Genomic DNA, 15,415 nt, shown 5'->3' with positions numbered 1-15,415 from the left:
CCAAATAATAGGTGGAAGAAGTGCCTTTCTAATTTTCCTAGTCAAGACTAGTTTGACCTCCAAGGCTAACTAGGTCACATCTGACCCCGGAGATGCTTATGTAGATGTGGACGCCCAACCGGAGGTTTCCCGTCTTATCAGCCATCCATCTCCACCTAGGAATATAGGAACCCTGGGCTATGTTACGCAAAACCTCTTGGCCCAGAGGGTAGATACTTGAACCAGCTGACAGAGCGTAGATGTCATGTGCTTTCCACTGCTTTGCATCTGCGAAAAAATAGTCAGGTGTCCAGGGCTCAGCAGAAGGGTGGCTTTGTGTGGTTGTATGTCTCCTGTGTTAAATACATTTTAGCTGGAACTCTCTTGAAATTCTTAAAAAAAAAAAGTTGACAAATATCAACAGGTTGCAATAGCTTTTGTCTAAACTAAAATCATTACAACTACACATTTCAAAAGAAACTGTTGTATCCTGAATGTCTGTGACTGAGAATCATTCAGTCATCTAAGTTATGGTAGTCTTCAGAACTTGAAAAGAAGTAACTGAATAGCTCATTTAAAAATACATTTCTTCCAATGATAAACTTAATGAATTCTAACATCAACTTTCTTTCAAACATTTCTAGACTAATCTTCTAATGTTGCTCCTTTTTCATCCTTCATATAAATTAAATACATATTTAATTTTACATATTTAAACCAACACAAAACCAAAAAGAGTTTGTGAGCATGCCAGTAGCTTTTTGACACTAAGCTGAGGAACAGTGCTACCTTTCAAAGGTTTAGACTTTTCATCCACTTTATTAGGTACACAATATGCTTGTTAAGTCAACCAATCATATGGGAGCAACCTAATGCTCAAACATCAGAATGGGGGAAAATTGTGTTTTAGGTGGCATTGAACATGGGATTGTTGTCTGCTGTTGGTGCTAGACATGCCAGTCTGAGTATTTCAAGAATTTCTCGTGTACTGGGATTTACCACAAAACCATTTCTAGGATTTACAGCGAATGGTCTGAAAAAGAGAAAAGATACAGTGAGGAGCAGTTCTCTGGGAAAAAAATGCCTTGTTAATGCCAGATATCAGAAAAAAACTGATAGGAAGGAATCTAGTATTTGGAAGGTCAGCACATGCATATAGGTTTATATTGGGAGGTTCTACTTGAATTGTTGGTTTTGCACCATTTCAATAAACAGCAGCAAACTGTGTAGCTGTGATCTCAGTGTTAATGTTAATGTCTGCTTTAGTATACTAGCATTTGTCAGAAGCATCTAAAACACACAATGTGGGTTATAAACCAGTGGACTGGCAGAATTAATACAGTTTGGTATGTTTTTCTTTTTTTAAGTTATTTTTTTCATTTTTTCTGTACAGTCTAAATATCCTGCAGGTTTTAAGAAACAAAGTAACATATATTTCTGTATATGTCTGAAAGCCCATATAAAGAAAAGAGGACATTTGGGAGAGTTTGGCTAGTGAATTGTAAAAGTTGCAGGCTCAGGCGTTAGGCCTATTAAGTACCTACAAGGGGAGGGGCCTCTTTAGGGTTGATGGCTGGGAATCTAATTTAAAGCTAATTTAAACCATCTTTCATAAAGATATTAAGGCTGCCCAGCCTCCAAAATATCAGTATATTTCTCTACCACACTAACAATAACTTTAATATAAGCTGGGTGAACTTTGGAACAAAAAAAGAGCTCTTTCATCTGAACTAAAAGAACATTCATCACTCCCCGGAACTCTCATTACCTCAGATTTAAGTCTAATTAGAGCAGCACAAAGACGCTATGCTGTAATTATGCAGCCCGCCACACAGTGAGGTCCTGGCAAAATTACTAATAACTAGCAGCTTAAATGCCGGAGGCAAAATTGAGAAGAATGCTTCAAGCAGCTTTATTACATATTTCAAGAAGACTTGTAAAGGTCACTCTTTTAGTTGAAATATCAAGCAATGTGATCTCATACGTTGCTTGTTATAATTTTTATACATAAAGTCTGATTTTATTATTTCAAAAATCAGCGGGCCAGAATAGCATCAGTTTAAGGGACAGTTTATCAATCTTTTGACTTATTGGTAGGGACTACCTGAGATAGACTGGAGGATCTGCCTCTCTCCCTATAACAGCTGGCACAGGCTCCAGCAGCCAACCAACCCAGAATTAGGTAAGTGGAAGAAAACAGACGGATGGAAGTGTTGTGGCTTGTGTGACTCAGTGTGTTTTTGAGGTTGATTCTAAGTGATTCTTGTTTTTTTTTTTTAGTGTTTATATTGTTGTTATATATTTTTCTCCTTTAGTATATTCAGTCCCTAGTTTCTTTAGCGTTTCATTCCTGTTACATCAATTCTCCTTTATTAATATCATTTATGTGGGACCCCATATGGAAAAGAAATAGAAAAAACTTATAAAAGACTTGCATCAGATGTGGCCTACTTCATATAGTGAATCATATAAGGCTTATATGATATACTCATGAAAGTGGCCACTTTCATATATTGTTTTAGTAAGTATCCAAAACATACAAGTTTCATTTATATAATTTTTTATATATATCTGTTTTCACTCTTGTATGTTTTTCACACAAGTTTCACACAAGACAGATAGAAACTTTATAATATATATATATAATATATATATATATATATATATATATATATATATATATATATATATATATATATATATATATATATATATATATATATATATATATCTTTTCCATATGCAACAGGCCATGTGTCTGTGGTTTCCCCATATATATGAGGAAGAATTTCATGAATCTGAATTTAAGGCAAATTGGCAAAAATAACTCCCTGTCTGTTGCATAAATTCAATTCAGTTTCATTTCAATGTTATTTATATAGTTGCATATCACATTAACAGTTGTCTCAAGGCACGTCATCCCATAAACTGTCATGTCCTTTATAGAAATGAGGCGGAATCCAATCACAATGAGAAATGTTTTTCTGATGTGCTTTGTAAAAGCACATCAATATTGTACATTTACATTACCCCTACACATCCACAACTTGGTTAAGAAGCACATCATCATTCTAGAGTTCCCATTATGAGGTAATTGCATGAAGTTAAGAATTGGAAAGTAAAATCTGGAAAATTAAGAGGTCCGGAGCTCAGCTTGTGCTGTAACTCATAGCATCTCAGTCTAACACACTATGGTTGGAAAGCGGGATTATATGTACCAAAAATCGAAAGGGTAACTGGTTAAGCACTTATAATAAAATATAGATGCCAGACATCGGTATGTACTAAAGGCACACTGTCTCATTATGGCTGGCAATGGAGAAATATTAAAACATGACATGTCAAAAAAGAAAGAAAAAATTCTGCTAGACACAAATCCATTTGTACTTGGTTTATAGCCAGAGTCAAACAAAACTGGGAACCTTTGTTACCATTTTGTGAATCAAAATGGGGATCAGTTTGAAATAGTTATTTGCTAACATTTAATTTTGCAGCATTTCTGCCTCTATCACATAGCACAGTATAGAGTGTGGAAAGAGTGAGGGTGGATGAGTGTAGCTTTTGGTATATTGGTCACCGACTATGGTACCGAATTATGACATATCCGGTTGTTCAGTGATGACGCGACGAATCCTACTTCCGGGGCTAAAGTAGTCTGCGTTTAATATGGCTTTTGTGTTGTTAACATGTTTAATGTTATGTATTTTCTTCTATTTGATCTCAAAAAGCTCCTAAAACAGTCAGTGATCACTGTTGACCTCCCTCGGCTTTTATTACTGCTAATCATTTATTTAAGCTCAGTTTTTAAAACCTTAGGATGTAACTACAGCCCAGCCCATGCAGCAGTATATGAATGACTAACCTCGTATTGTGGATGGATTATCTCAGTTGTTCTCCTGGCTGAAGTTTGGTCCTTTTACAGCATCCTGCCATGCGATTACATTTGTTCATGTCCACCGAGAACACTCACGTTAACTTTTATCAAGTGGAAAAAAAAGTTAGCTTGTTTATATTATGCTAACATAGCTGTGTCGCTAGTGGTCACGTAGCACATCATTATATACCAGCTAGCTCAACTTCAGTAACCCTACAAACGTCACTGCTGTTTAGTTTTCTGTCTTCATTTATGCTGGAAGTGATAGCAGAGCTGTACGTTTTAATTTGTTTCCAAAACCCCGCAGTCAGGACATGCTATATTGTCTGTGAAGGTTCTCAGTCATCCAGGTCATCGTAGGCAAAGGAGCTTGCAAGGAAAGCGTCTGGACTTCTTTAAGTTACTTGAAGACGTTTCACCTCTCATCCGAGAAGCTTCTTCAGTTCTAAGGTCAAATGGTGGAGAGTCCCAGATATAAACCTAGTGGGAGTATCCCACTAGGTTTATCACACCTTGGCTCAGGCGATTAGAGGATCATTAGGGGGTCCTTTTGTCCCTCTGTGGGGGGATACTCCCACTAGGTTTATATCTGGGACTCTCCACCATTTGACCTTAGAACTGAAGAAGCTTCTCGGATGAGAGGTGAAACGTCTTCAAGTAACTTAAAGAAGTCCAGACGCTTTCCTTGCAAGCTCCTTTGACATGCTATATTGTATTTAGATAGAAGCTAGCGAGCTAACTCCCTGCTAACTTCTAACTCCGTTAAATGTCATAAATTCAGTTTTCATGGATGCCTGGATGTTAAACTCAATTGTTACACCTGGTAGAGCAGAACGCTGATCATTTTATTAAAGATGAAAGACTTTAGACAGTTTTTCAACTCTCAGTAATGCCATAGTGATCGTTTGATATATGGACCTGCAGCGGGGTTTAGGTCCAGACACGGCTAGTGACGTCAGACTGAACAATCGGATTATTGAAAAAAATATCAAGCTAGACCTTTACATCCTTAGTCTGGCAACCCTTCCTTAAATTGTACCGTTTGACCCAGCAGTTGTGGAAGATGCAGAAGAAGTAAAGAAATATTCTAAAATCTCTCTTTTAATTAGGTAACCTTTCCTATTCATTATTTTAAGGTTTTGTGATGTTTTTAAATTCCATGCTTTTTAGCTATATTATGGAGGGAACTTAAAAAGCCTGATATAAAAACAAATCTCAGTATTAATTATGAATTAGAAAAGAAAACGCCTCATGCTATAAATAGGTCCTTCTTCTTTTAAGTTGTCTGAAAACAGTGGATATGTCTCCGGTAATTTGAGATACATGCTAAGGTAAGCAATCTCAGGCCCATGAGGACCTGCATTACTGCTTTATCCCACACAGACATGCAAAAAGAAATATCTGGATAACAACACCACACATCCCCTTTTTTAAACACGATATTCACTTCTCTCTGAGAAGAGCATTTGTTTGAGTTTGGAGACCGAGGACTGCTTGAATCACCAACTACCATCTTAAAAATTAAAAAAGAAACTCAACAAACTGGTGGTTTGCAGTTGGGTGAAAAAGGATTCAAGCTTAAATAAACAAAAGCTTCTGGGTCAGAAATCTAGAAAGGAAACAACAACAATCCATACAATGAAAATTCGAGTGGTTCAGATCTGGGGGTTCCTGATGACGGTACTGGGTTGGATCTTTGTGGCCTGCACTATGGCAATGGAGGGCTGGAAGATTGCCTCCGTTGGGGGCATGGGAGGTTCGGCTGTCATCAAGGTAGCCTGGCACTGGACTAGTCTGTGGAGATCTTGTTTTACAGACTCAACTGCTGTCACCAACTGTAAGGATTTCCCTGTACTCTGGTCTGTGGAAGGTATGTCAACATATTCAGTATTCAAGCTGTATTTATTCTCATTTGCAAATCAAGAATGTTTATATAAACCTTTGTCTGTCCTTTATTGTCACTCTAGACTATGTCCAAATAGTGAGAGCCCTGTTGATGTCGGCTCTTTCTGTAGGCATGCTGGGGTTTGTACTTAGTCTGCTGGGTATGGAGTGCACCTACATTGGAGGAAAAGTACAATCAAAATACAAGAAGATCTACATTGGTGGATGTTGCCACATCATCAGTGGTAAATGTCTAACTTTAATTACTATAAAATCATAGGGTGTGAATACCATATTATCACTCTTTTAGAAGGGAGGGCTTCTAAAAGTACACAAAGGGATGGCTTTGTGTACTTAAGTTCTATTCATTGTCTGCTCATGGATTTTGCTGGTTAATTTGTGTCAAGGCTGGATAAAGGTAACTTACTGTTGACATTCAGCACAGTAACTTAATATCCTTTTTGAAGCGTTTACCACTGAACCATGAAATAATTGCCAGAATATTCAAGTTTTTACCTCTGCCAGGCAGTTATGATTTTGGTAGGATGCATGAGATTCCTTCTGTCTGTAAATATGATAACTTGAACAATTCTGAATGAATTCTGATGAAACGTTGTAGGGATGTCATCATCAAACAATCCATTAAAACATGGCCCAAATTGACCAAGGTCTTAAAGGTCAATTAATGAGTAATTGGTTGAAAACTGACAAAATGTCTTATAATTTTGCATCTATGACTCTTAGATTACATTTCACATCTGCCTTTCTTTCAAGCTGACCCCAAAATGTATTATATATCTTATGCATACAAACATATGTTGCATATGCAATATGCATAGCAGCCAGTGTAACTTTTGACTCTATTTTTTTAAATTTGATTTGCATTCAGGAGTGCTGTCCACATCTGGGTATGGTGTCTATGCACAGTATGTCTATGCAATACATATTGACCCTGGTCCCACTGGACTCCAGTAAGTAACCATAGTTACACAGAATAAATGTTAACCGACATTGAATAAAACGGAAATTTTAAAATTATGATCTCAGCATCTCTCTGGTTTGCAACCAACAGGTTTAACCTTGGCACCCCAATATTTCTTGGCTGGGTGGGTTCAGCCTTTCACATCACTGGTGGTGCCTTTTATCTATGGTCAGTGTGCACACCGCTCTGTGGAAGAGAGAAAAAGTAAGTGCTTGGACAGTATAGAAGAGAAATGTAGCTTCCAGGTAGGAAAAATGAGGCCAATGCTTTCTATCTGAAGGCCATTAAATGGTTGTAAAAATGGTGGTTGCAAAAAGAAGTCCTGTATAAGTCTATGGGAAAACGGCTTTCCATGCTAACCTCTGTTAACATTACCTGCCAAGTGTATGGGCTCAATCACTAATTTTAAGTCTTAATAATATATGTCTATTTTGCAACTTTGTCAAAATTGAGGATCATTTGTGTTATGAATCAACACACTTAATGGCAAACAACTTGTTACACAGTCAGACCTGTCTAGGGATGGGAATTGATAAGATTTTCACGATTCTGATTCCATTTTCGATTCTGTTTAACGGTTCGATTCTTTATCGATTCTCTTATCAATTTTTTAAAAAATAAGGAGAACACTAAGGTTGATTAGCTTAGAACTGTGTTTTATATCTTCTCTTGAACAAGATAGAAATTTAAGAGTAACATGGCCTTACAAACCCAACAGTGAGATCTTTAGAGATCCACAGCCTACGGCTCTTCAATGTGGTGTCACAGGGTCCCCAGGAAAAAAAATTGTAAATGTAAAATAATAAAATAAATATTCTTCTGTAGCAATAACAAAGTATAACATAAATTATGCTGTAGTAAATACACAAGAATATCCAGTAATGTCCCTGCCTACAATTAAACACATTCACTTACCGAAAATCAGAGGGATATACTGTGGCAAATGGGTGCAAGCCTTTTACCACAAACTTAGTCACTGCTTGGTGACATTCGTCTATCCTGGCCTGAAAGGAGACGCTACCGGTAGACTGCAGCGAGAACTGCCAGCATCTGAGCCTCATGGTCACCTAAATGCAGCGCACAGTAATGGCAGGTTTTGTAATAAGGCAGATCGCGCTAACATAATATGCACTGTTAGTTGATTATTTACCTGCCGCATTAACGGGAGAGGACGTTCAAACGTTACCGCTGCTGCTGGGTTGAGTCCGGAGCGGAATTAAAAACACGACATTCATTTAAGGTCATCGCTTGTTTTGTGAGCAAATGCTTTTGCATCTTTGTAGTGTTTCCTCCCTTAAATGAAATATCTACTTTGCAAGTATTGCAAGTTGCCCTGCTGTCATCCGTTCTCGTAAAGTATAACCAAACTTTTGAGCGTTTGAGCCGCCATGTTTCCTGCCAGGTCATGTGGGGTGACTGAAATCGATAAGGGAATCGTTTGCAAAAATGCCAAACAATTACAAGGAATTGAAACAGTGGGAACCGGTTCTCAACAAGACCCGGGTTTCGATACCCATCCCTAGACCTGCCCCTCTTTGTCAAATCTGGTATTTGGTAAGGGTAGTTCAATAAGGAGAGATCATTTGAAAGAATGAACACGACAAATGACAAATTTGGCGGTTTGTCTACAATGGCTCGTCTTAGCAGAACAGAAAGGGAGAATGAGAATGAGATTTAAACTACACAGCATGAGTGCTGATTGGCTTGGAGAAAGCCAGGAGAGTGTTACTGGACTAGACCAGTGATGACAAACACCTTGACAACATGATAAAGTTGGAGTGATAAAGCTTTAATTTAGCCAGCAGAACCTGGGAGCAGACAGATGAGAGACTATAGATTGTCCTTAAAGAACTTATGCAGAAGCTTATTTCAATAAAGAGAGATTATTTGAAAGAATGAACGTAATTTATTAATGAACAGAAATTAGATAGGGGTATTGCATGATTAGACTACAATGGTCCGTCTTGGCAGAACAGAACCCCAGCTGTGAAAGGGGATAGAGCAAGATCCCAAAAGAAAAAAAGATCTTACTGCAGCAGAGTTCTGGCCCATGGGAAAGGAAACCTATGCATGTAAGGAGTAATGCATGGCATGGCAAGGCATAGGAAGCATAAGCACAGAGAAGAGCAACAACAACAGACCACCCAAAATACCAGCATGAGTTCTGGGCCTGGCAGTGGCCCTCCAATGGCAGGCTATGTTTGCCATTTGATTGGAAGGGAAAACTGAGGGATATCAAAGGCCAGAGAGGTTGAGCTTGGGTTAAGGCCCTGGGCTGCAGATAGCTGACAGAACAGAGAACCTGCAAAGACTGAAAATGCAAGCGGTAAGAGCAGCGTTGGCACAGGGCTTCTGATAATTGACAGAATAGAAAGGCTACAAAGGCTGAAAGTTGCAGCACAGGAGAGAAGAGCCGACAATAATGCTCGGGGCCGCTGATGGCCCACAGAGAGAAAAAAAGGCTACGAAAGGCTGAGAGTTGCAAGGAACAGTGGAGAGAAGACACTGCATTAAGGCTTGTGCTGCTGTAGGCCAGTAGAGAGCACACAGAACATAATGAGGCAAAGAGTTAGGAGTGGGAGTAAGAGTAAGACTTTTATACCACCACCAGCTCGATGCCGACTGAATTTAGACTTGGTAACTTAGAAAAGTAAGGCAGAAGATGTGCAAATGATTTGGAGATGAGTGGAAGGAAAGCTGTTTCGAATTATAAGGACTTACCTTACAACATTAAGCCTCCTAGGCAACTTTGATGTGTTTGGCGCTACACGACTGAGGGTGGAAAGAAAGGCTTGTAAGGCTGATAGAGCAGCACCTACCAACCTATTTAGTGAAGATCTTTGAAATGAAACAGTAGAGATAGAGCTATTACCAATTCTAAATGCAGGACTTTTCCAAGATGTTAATGGAAAGAGTTACTGTATAGAGGCCAAGGAGATGCTGCTAAAATGGCAGATAATACAGGGATCCACGTGACTTTATAAGAACCATGCTTGAATCATTCCTGTGGAGGACAGGAAACATCAGAAACTCAGAAGGACTACTCCCGCTAACGATTACCAATGCTGGTACCCCCAAAACCTGAAGAGTTGTGCTAAATGTTTAGAGCACTGAAAACAGAAGAATGATGAAGACAGAAAAAGGACATGCCATTTAAAATAATGAGCAGGTATGCCAAAACCTCCGAGGCAGAAGCCTAAATGACCAAAAGTAGTAGAAGTGCCATGAAGAGCCAGGATGAATAATCGAAAGTAAATGTGTATGACTTGAAAGAAGGCAAATAATAATAAATAATAATTAAAAACATCAACAGTTTGGCTGACCTATCAATTAATACTAATTTGTTTTTTATTATGTCTTGCTTAGTGGAACATGTAACTGTCATGTTTGACAATAATGTGCATCTCCTTCCTTAGGGTGGTTGTCAAGGGATTGCCAGACCCATTGCAAAACAAGTCCACCACATCTCTGTCCACAGTGTCGGAAATCACATCCAAGACCAAACTGTCCTCTATTTCTGAGCTATTATCAAGGTCGGAGGGCTCAGATTTATCTAGCATTGCCTCAAGATCCAGACGCACGACCAAGTCAGGGCGTTCCACCCAGTCAGAAAGGTCTGAAAGGTTTGAGCTGAAGACAGATTTAGGATCAAGATCTGGGTCACAGTCTGGCCTCTCTTCAAGGTCTAGCCTATCAAGTCTGTCAGAAGTGAGGAGTGGCAGGAACAGCCATAGAAGCAGGGCACAAACCTCTATGTCAGGCACTTTAGGGAGTGAGATTGCACCATATGTCAAAAACTCTTATATTTGAACAAATATCAATTATTAGGTAAAAAAAAAACTTCAGAGCATGTGATGACCAAGCAGTCAGATAATTCAATATTTTAATATGTGGTATAAATTGCATTCTTATCATTGCTGGTGTATTGCATATATTTACCAAATGAAAGGGATGTGGAGGAGACCGGGTCAGATCCTGGGGCTACTGCTTAGCATACTAGGCTGGATGTTTGTGGGTTGCACACTTGCTATGGCCTACTGGAGGTAGGCTGCTTCACATTAGAGGAAATAAATAGAACAATTAATGTGATTTCATCTATAGCTAGAGACTTCTGATGGACAGAAAATAAAAAGTGCAGACTGTTAGTTAATAAATAGTGGATATGTGGTGGGATTAAATAAGTTGATGCTTCTTCCTTCTCCTTTTTGAACATGTAAGTTATAATTATTATTGCTTTGTTTTCGTTTTGTTTGCTTTGTCTTTTTCCCTCTTTTGTTGTTGTTATACTATTTTAACATGTTCAAAATAAAGATTCAGTACAATACAATACTTCTATCTCTGTCAATTGAGCATCGCACCTTGTGGAAAATCTTGAAAACAAAGTGTTTAGTGTTAGAATATCCAGACACTGCAACTGCTATATAGAAACCCAAGCAAAGATCACAGGCAACCAGTCCTTGCAGCATAGCCTTGACACAATGAACATAATACATTTCTTACCACATAATACAAAGCTGCTATCTTCTGTTTGTTATAAACACAGTTTATTCCTACAAGTCACAATAGAAAGTTAAAAGGGGTCAAATGGATAGAAATAATATGACCATAATCAAGCAGGAAAAAACAAACAAACAAAAAAAACCAATCAGTCAGTGCCTCCCACCTGACCCCTCAAATTAATCTTTAGTACAATAACAATTAAGCTCTGGAAAATGTTAGCTTCATGTTATAAATATTTTCTGAGTTGAACAACTCAGAGTACATAACAGTTGGTAAACATTTATAAAAACAAACAAACAAACAAAAAATAGCCTATTTGAGTAATGTTAGAAGTAAATGAATCTGTAAATGAAAAAATAAGAGTGGGTTTTATTAACTATATAAATATGTGTGTGTGTGTGTGTGTGTGTGTGTGTGTGTGTGTGTGTGTGTGTGTGTGTGTGTGTGTGTGTGTGTGTGTGTGTATATATATATACAACATACTAAAGGTAAAATTCATTTGAGGGCTATGTAGTGGAGTGCTTTGCAGTTGCTGTTCTTGTCACTTTAGCTACTAATCCTAATTTCCCTTGTTTTTAATCAACTGAGGGCTCCAGAAAAAAAATCTTAAAGTGTTATGCATTTCTTTTTAGTTTGCTTCCAAGGAGCACGACTTTCTTGTTGGTTTTTTTAAAGTGTTTCTGAGAAACTTCTCCAGGCTTTATGAAGGTCTTTCAAAGTTTTTCTTTGGACCTTTCGGTCTTTCACTTTTTCACTCATTCTCACATCAGTCCAAGGTTCAACAAACTTATCTGTTTGTTGAACCACTTAATGCTGACCTGAGAAACATTCAAGCATAAAAAAGGCAGCAAACTCAAGAAATGAAACAGTGCTGTGTCTACACACAAGGAACAACTTAAGATAAGATAAGATAAGATAACCTTTATTAGTCCCACACGTGGGAAATTTGTTTTGTCACAGCAGGAAGTGGACAGTGCAAAAGTTATGATGCAAAAATTAGAATACAATAAGAATAAATACAGTACACAGCTGTACAGAATAGAATAAAATAATATACTATATACAGTAGAATAAAATAGAATAAAAATATACAATAAGATAAAAATAGAATACGAATGCTATATACAACTGAGTAAAAATACAACGATGCCAGAAAAGATTATTGCACTTAGTGTTATTGCACATGTGTGGATGTGTGTGTTTGTTCAGTTAAAGTCTTTGTTGTGGAGTCTGACAGCAGTGGGGAGGAAAGACCTGCGAAATCTCTCCGTCCCACACCGTGGGTGCCGCAGTCTGCCACTAAAGGAGCTGCTCAGTGCTGTCACAGTCTGCTGCATGGGGTGGGAGACGTTGTCCAACAGGGATGACAGCTTAGCCGCCATTCTCCTGTCACTCACCACCTCCACTGGGTCCAGAGGGCATCCTAGAACAGAACTGGCCCTTCGGATCACCCTGTTCAGTCTCTTCCTGTCCCCAGCAGAGATGCTGCCGCCCCAGCAGACCACACCATAAAAGATAGCAGAAGCCACCACAGAGTCATAGAAGGTCTTCAGGAGTGGGCCCTCCACTCCAAACGACCTGAGTCTCCGCAGCAGGTACAGCCTGCTCTGCCCTTTCCTGTAGAGGGCGTCTGAGTTATGAGTCCAGTCCAGTCTGTTGTTCAGATGAACACCAAGGTACCTGTAGCTGTCCACAGCCTCAATGTCCATACCCTGGATGTTCAGTGGTTGCAGTGGAGAATGCTTGTGCCTGCGGAAGTCTACCACCAGTTCCTTGGTTTTACTGGCATTGATCTGGAGGTAGTTCAGCTGGCACCAGTCCACAAAGTCTTGAGTCAGTCCTCTGTACTCCTTGTCGTCCCCATCAGTGATGAGGCCGACTATTGCAGAGTCATCAGAGAACTTCTGCAGGAAGCACTGGGTGGAATTGTGGGAGAAGTCAGCAGTGTAGATGGTGAAGAGGAACGGAGCCAGAACCGTTCCCTGTGGGGCCCCCGTACTGCAGACGACCCTGTCCGACACACAGCCCTGAGTCCTCACATACTGTGGTCGGTCGGTGAGGTAGTCCAGGATCCAGGTAGTGAGGTGATGGTCCACTCCAGAGTTCTCCAGCTTGTCCTTCAGAACCGAGGGAAGAATGGTGTTGAAGGCACTGGAGAAATCAAAGAACATGATTCTCACAGTGCTTCCAGCGGTCTCCAGGTGAGCGAGGGAACGATGTAGGAGGTGAATGACGGCATCATCCGCTCCAATGCCAGGCTGGTAGGCAAACTGAAGTGGGTCCAGTGATGAGCTTGTTAGGCGCCGAAGCTGAGCCAGGACCAACCAACTTTGCCCATTTTAAATGGTATCTTTAGGCACTTTGTTATTAAGGCAGTCTATGGCAAAAACACTTAATTTGTTTCCATGTATTTAGCTGAAAACCTGTGAAAGATAAAACTTCTGATATTTCTGTGTGTGTTGCTTTAAATGTCATAGCCTTTTGTTTAATCTAATACTTATGAGTACCCTGAGTAAACACAATATGCTGGAATGGCCCTTTAAGAAAGAAGAAAATGAGGTGACCAAAGGAGAAAGAACGAAAAGTAAGCCTGCACTCTGACCCTGGTGTGCTATTTTGGGATAATATGTTATAATGAGGTCTTTAAGATATGGTGGGGCCTGACCATTCCGGACTTTGTCTCAGCACACCTTCAGGGAGTCAGGGAGCTTCTGCTGAGCAGTTTCTCCATTGGTTTGGCTGGCATAGTGATTGCATTTTTTGGATTGGAGTGCAGACACATTGGGGGAGACCAGAGAAGTATAAATGGGATCTGATAAACAGCATCTACTTTCCATGTGGTCGGCTGTGAGTATCATTTATTTGCATGTACAAAGCCTGAGCTGCAATTCAATTCAATTCAATTCAATTCAATTCAATTCAATTCAATTCAATTCAATTCAATTCAATTCAATTCAATTCAGTTCAATTCATACAGCGCCAAATCACAACAACAGTCGTCTCAAGGTGCTTCATATTGTAAGGTAGACCCATAGGATGACCCCCAAATGAGAAGGCACTTTGGCAACAGTGGGAAGGAAAAACTCCCTTTTAACAAGAAGAAAGCTCCAGCAGAACCAGGCTCAGGGAGGGGCGGGGCCATCTGCCATGACCGTTTGGGGTGAGAGAAGGAAGACAGGATAAAAGACACAATTTCAGAAGCTTCTCGGAACACCCACTTACTGGTTTGTTGTGTGTGTTTTTCCCCGTGTGTCATCAACTCTCCCTCATGCAGGTGTGTCAGGCATGGCTGCTTACTGTTTATACATAAACAACGTGGTCGAGTTGTTTTTACATAGACAAGCAGATCCATCGAAACTGAGGTAATGTGGTTTTTAAATCCCTCTCGTGAATTCTCACTCTAACTAGCTGTATAATTCACTGTGTAACTCCACACGTAGTTAACTATCCAAAAAGGTTGGTTTACTTAAATGTAAACCATATAAACTACTGTGCTTTGTTACCACTACTAGAATCAATGGGGGGGAAAAAACATTTAAAGCGTGAGGAAAATTCTTGATCCTCTCCCTCCATCAGACTGAAAGAGGAAGATAGAGAGATGTTTTGAGGAACTCATAACATTATGAGCAAGGAAAAGCTTAGATTCAGAAACATCATGCAAAAGCATCTCAACATTACTGAAGTAATGTAGGATGATCTTGTCAGTGAATGAAACAAAAGGCAGCCAACATTCAAAGAGCGTTGGAATGTCCTTGACGAAGCTTGGAGATCTATTCCAAAAGACTATTTACAGAAATGACAAGACAGCTTGGATAAGACAGTTCTGGCTGAATGCAGAATGCAATGACGGCAAATCGCATAAATGCATGTTTTATTTACAACAGCACGACATGAAACACTCAGACATAAAGTTAGGCAATGGTTCACCAAAATGCAGAAAACTATCTCTATAAATTTTGGAGGATTTTTTTATTATTTTCCCCAATTTTAAGTCGCAAAAGACTGCGATGTACTCAGAAACAACTTCATCCACAAACACAGGTTAAAGGTCTACCATTGCAAATAAGCCCCATATGAACATGATCCAGAAACCATGCTGTCTTCTGTTATTACACAATAACAGATATGAAACAATGAAAAACAAATACGTTTAACAATTCTGAAATCTGGGATCACCGTGAAACTTGAAAGTTATG

General features: G+C 39.3%; 1 protein-coding gene across 1 annotated transcript; it reads left to right on the top strand.

The window, feature by feature from the left end:
* The first annotated feature begins 5,357 nt into the window (after positions 1-5,357).
* On the top strand, positions 5,358-11,026 carry cldn10e (claudin 10e). The gene is made up of 5 exons (XM_086283203.1): positions 5,358-5,723; positions 5,821-5,982; positions 6,627-6,708; positions 6,810-6,923; positions 10,136-11,026. The coding sequence occupies exons 1-5, from the start codon at positions 5,492-5,494 to the stop codon at positions 10,527-10,529; spliced, it is 984 nt and encodes a 327-aa protein (XP_086139329.1). The 5' UTR covers positions 5,358-5,491; the 3' UTR covers positions 10,530-11,026.
* The last annotated feature ends 4,389 nt before the right edge of the window (positions 11,027-15,415 follow it).

Source organism: Aulonocara sp. 'chitande type north' Nkhata Bay, linkage group LG23 (genome assembly GCF_057382095.1).
Source record: "Aulonocara sp. 'chitande type north' Nkhata Bay isolate Kocher_YH1m ecotype deep benthic linkage group LG23, A_spYH_male_GT1.1, whole genome shotgun sequence".
In the NCBI taxonomy this organism is placed as follows: Eukaryota; Metazoa; Chordata; class Actinopteri; order Cichliformes; family Cichlidae; genus Aulonocara; species Aulonocara sp. 'chitande type north' Nkhata Bay.
Note: the sequence above shows the minus strand (reverse complement) of the source record. Positions and strands in the feature narration are given on the sequence as shown.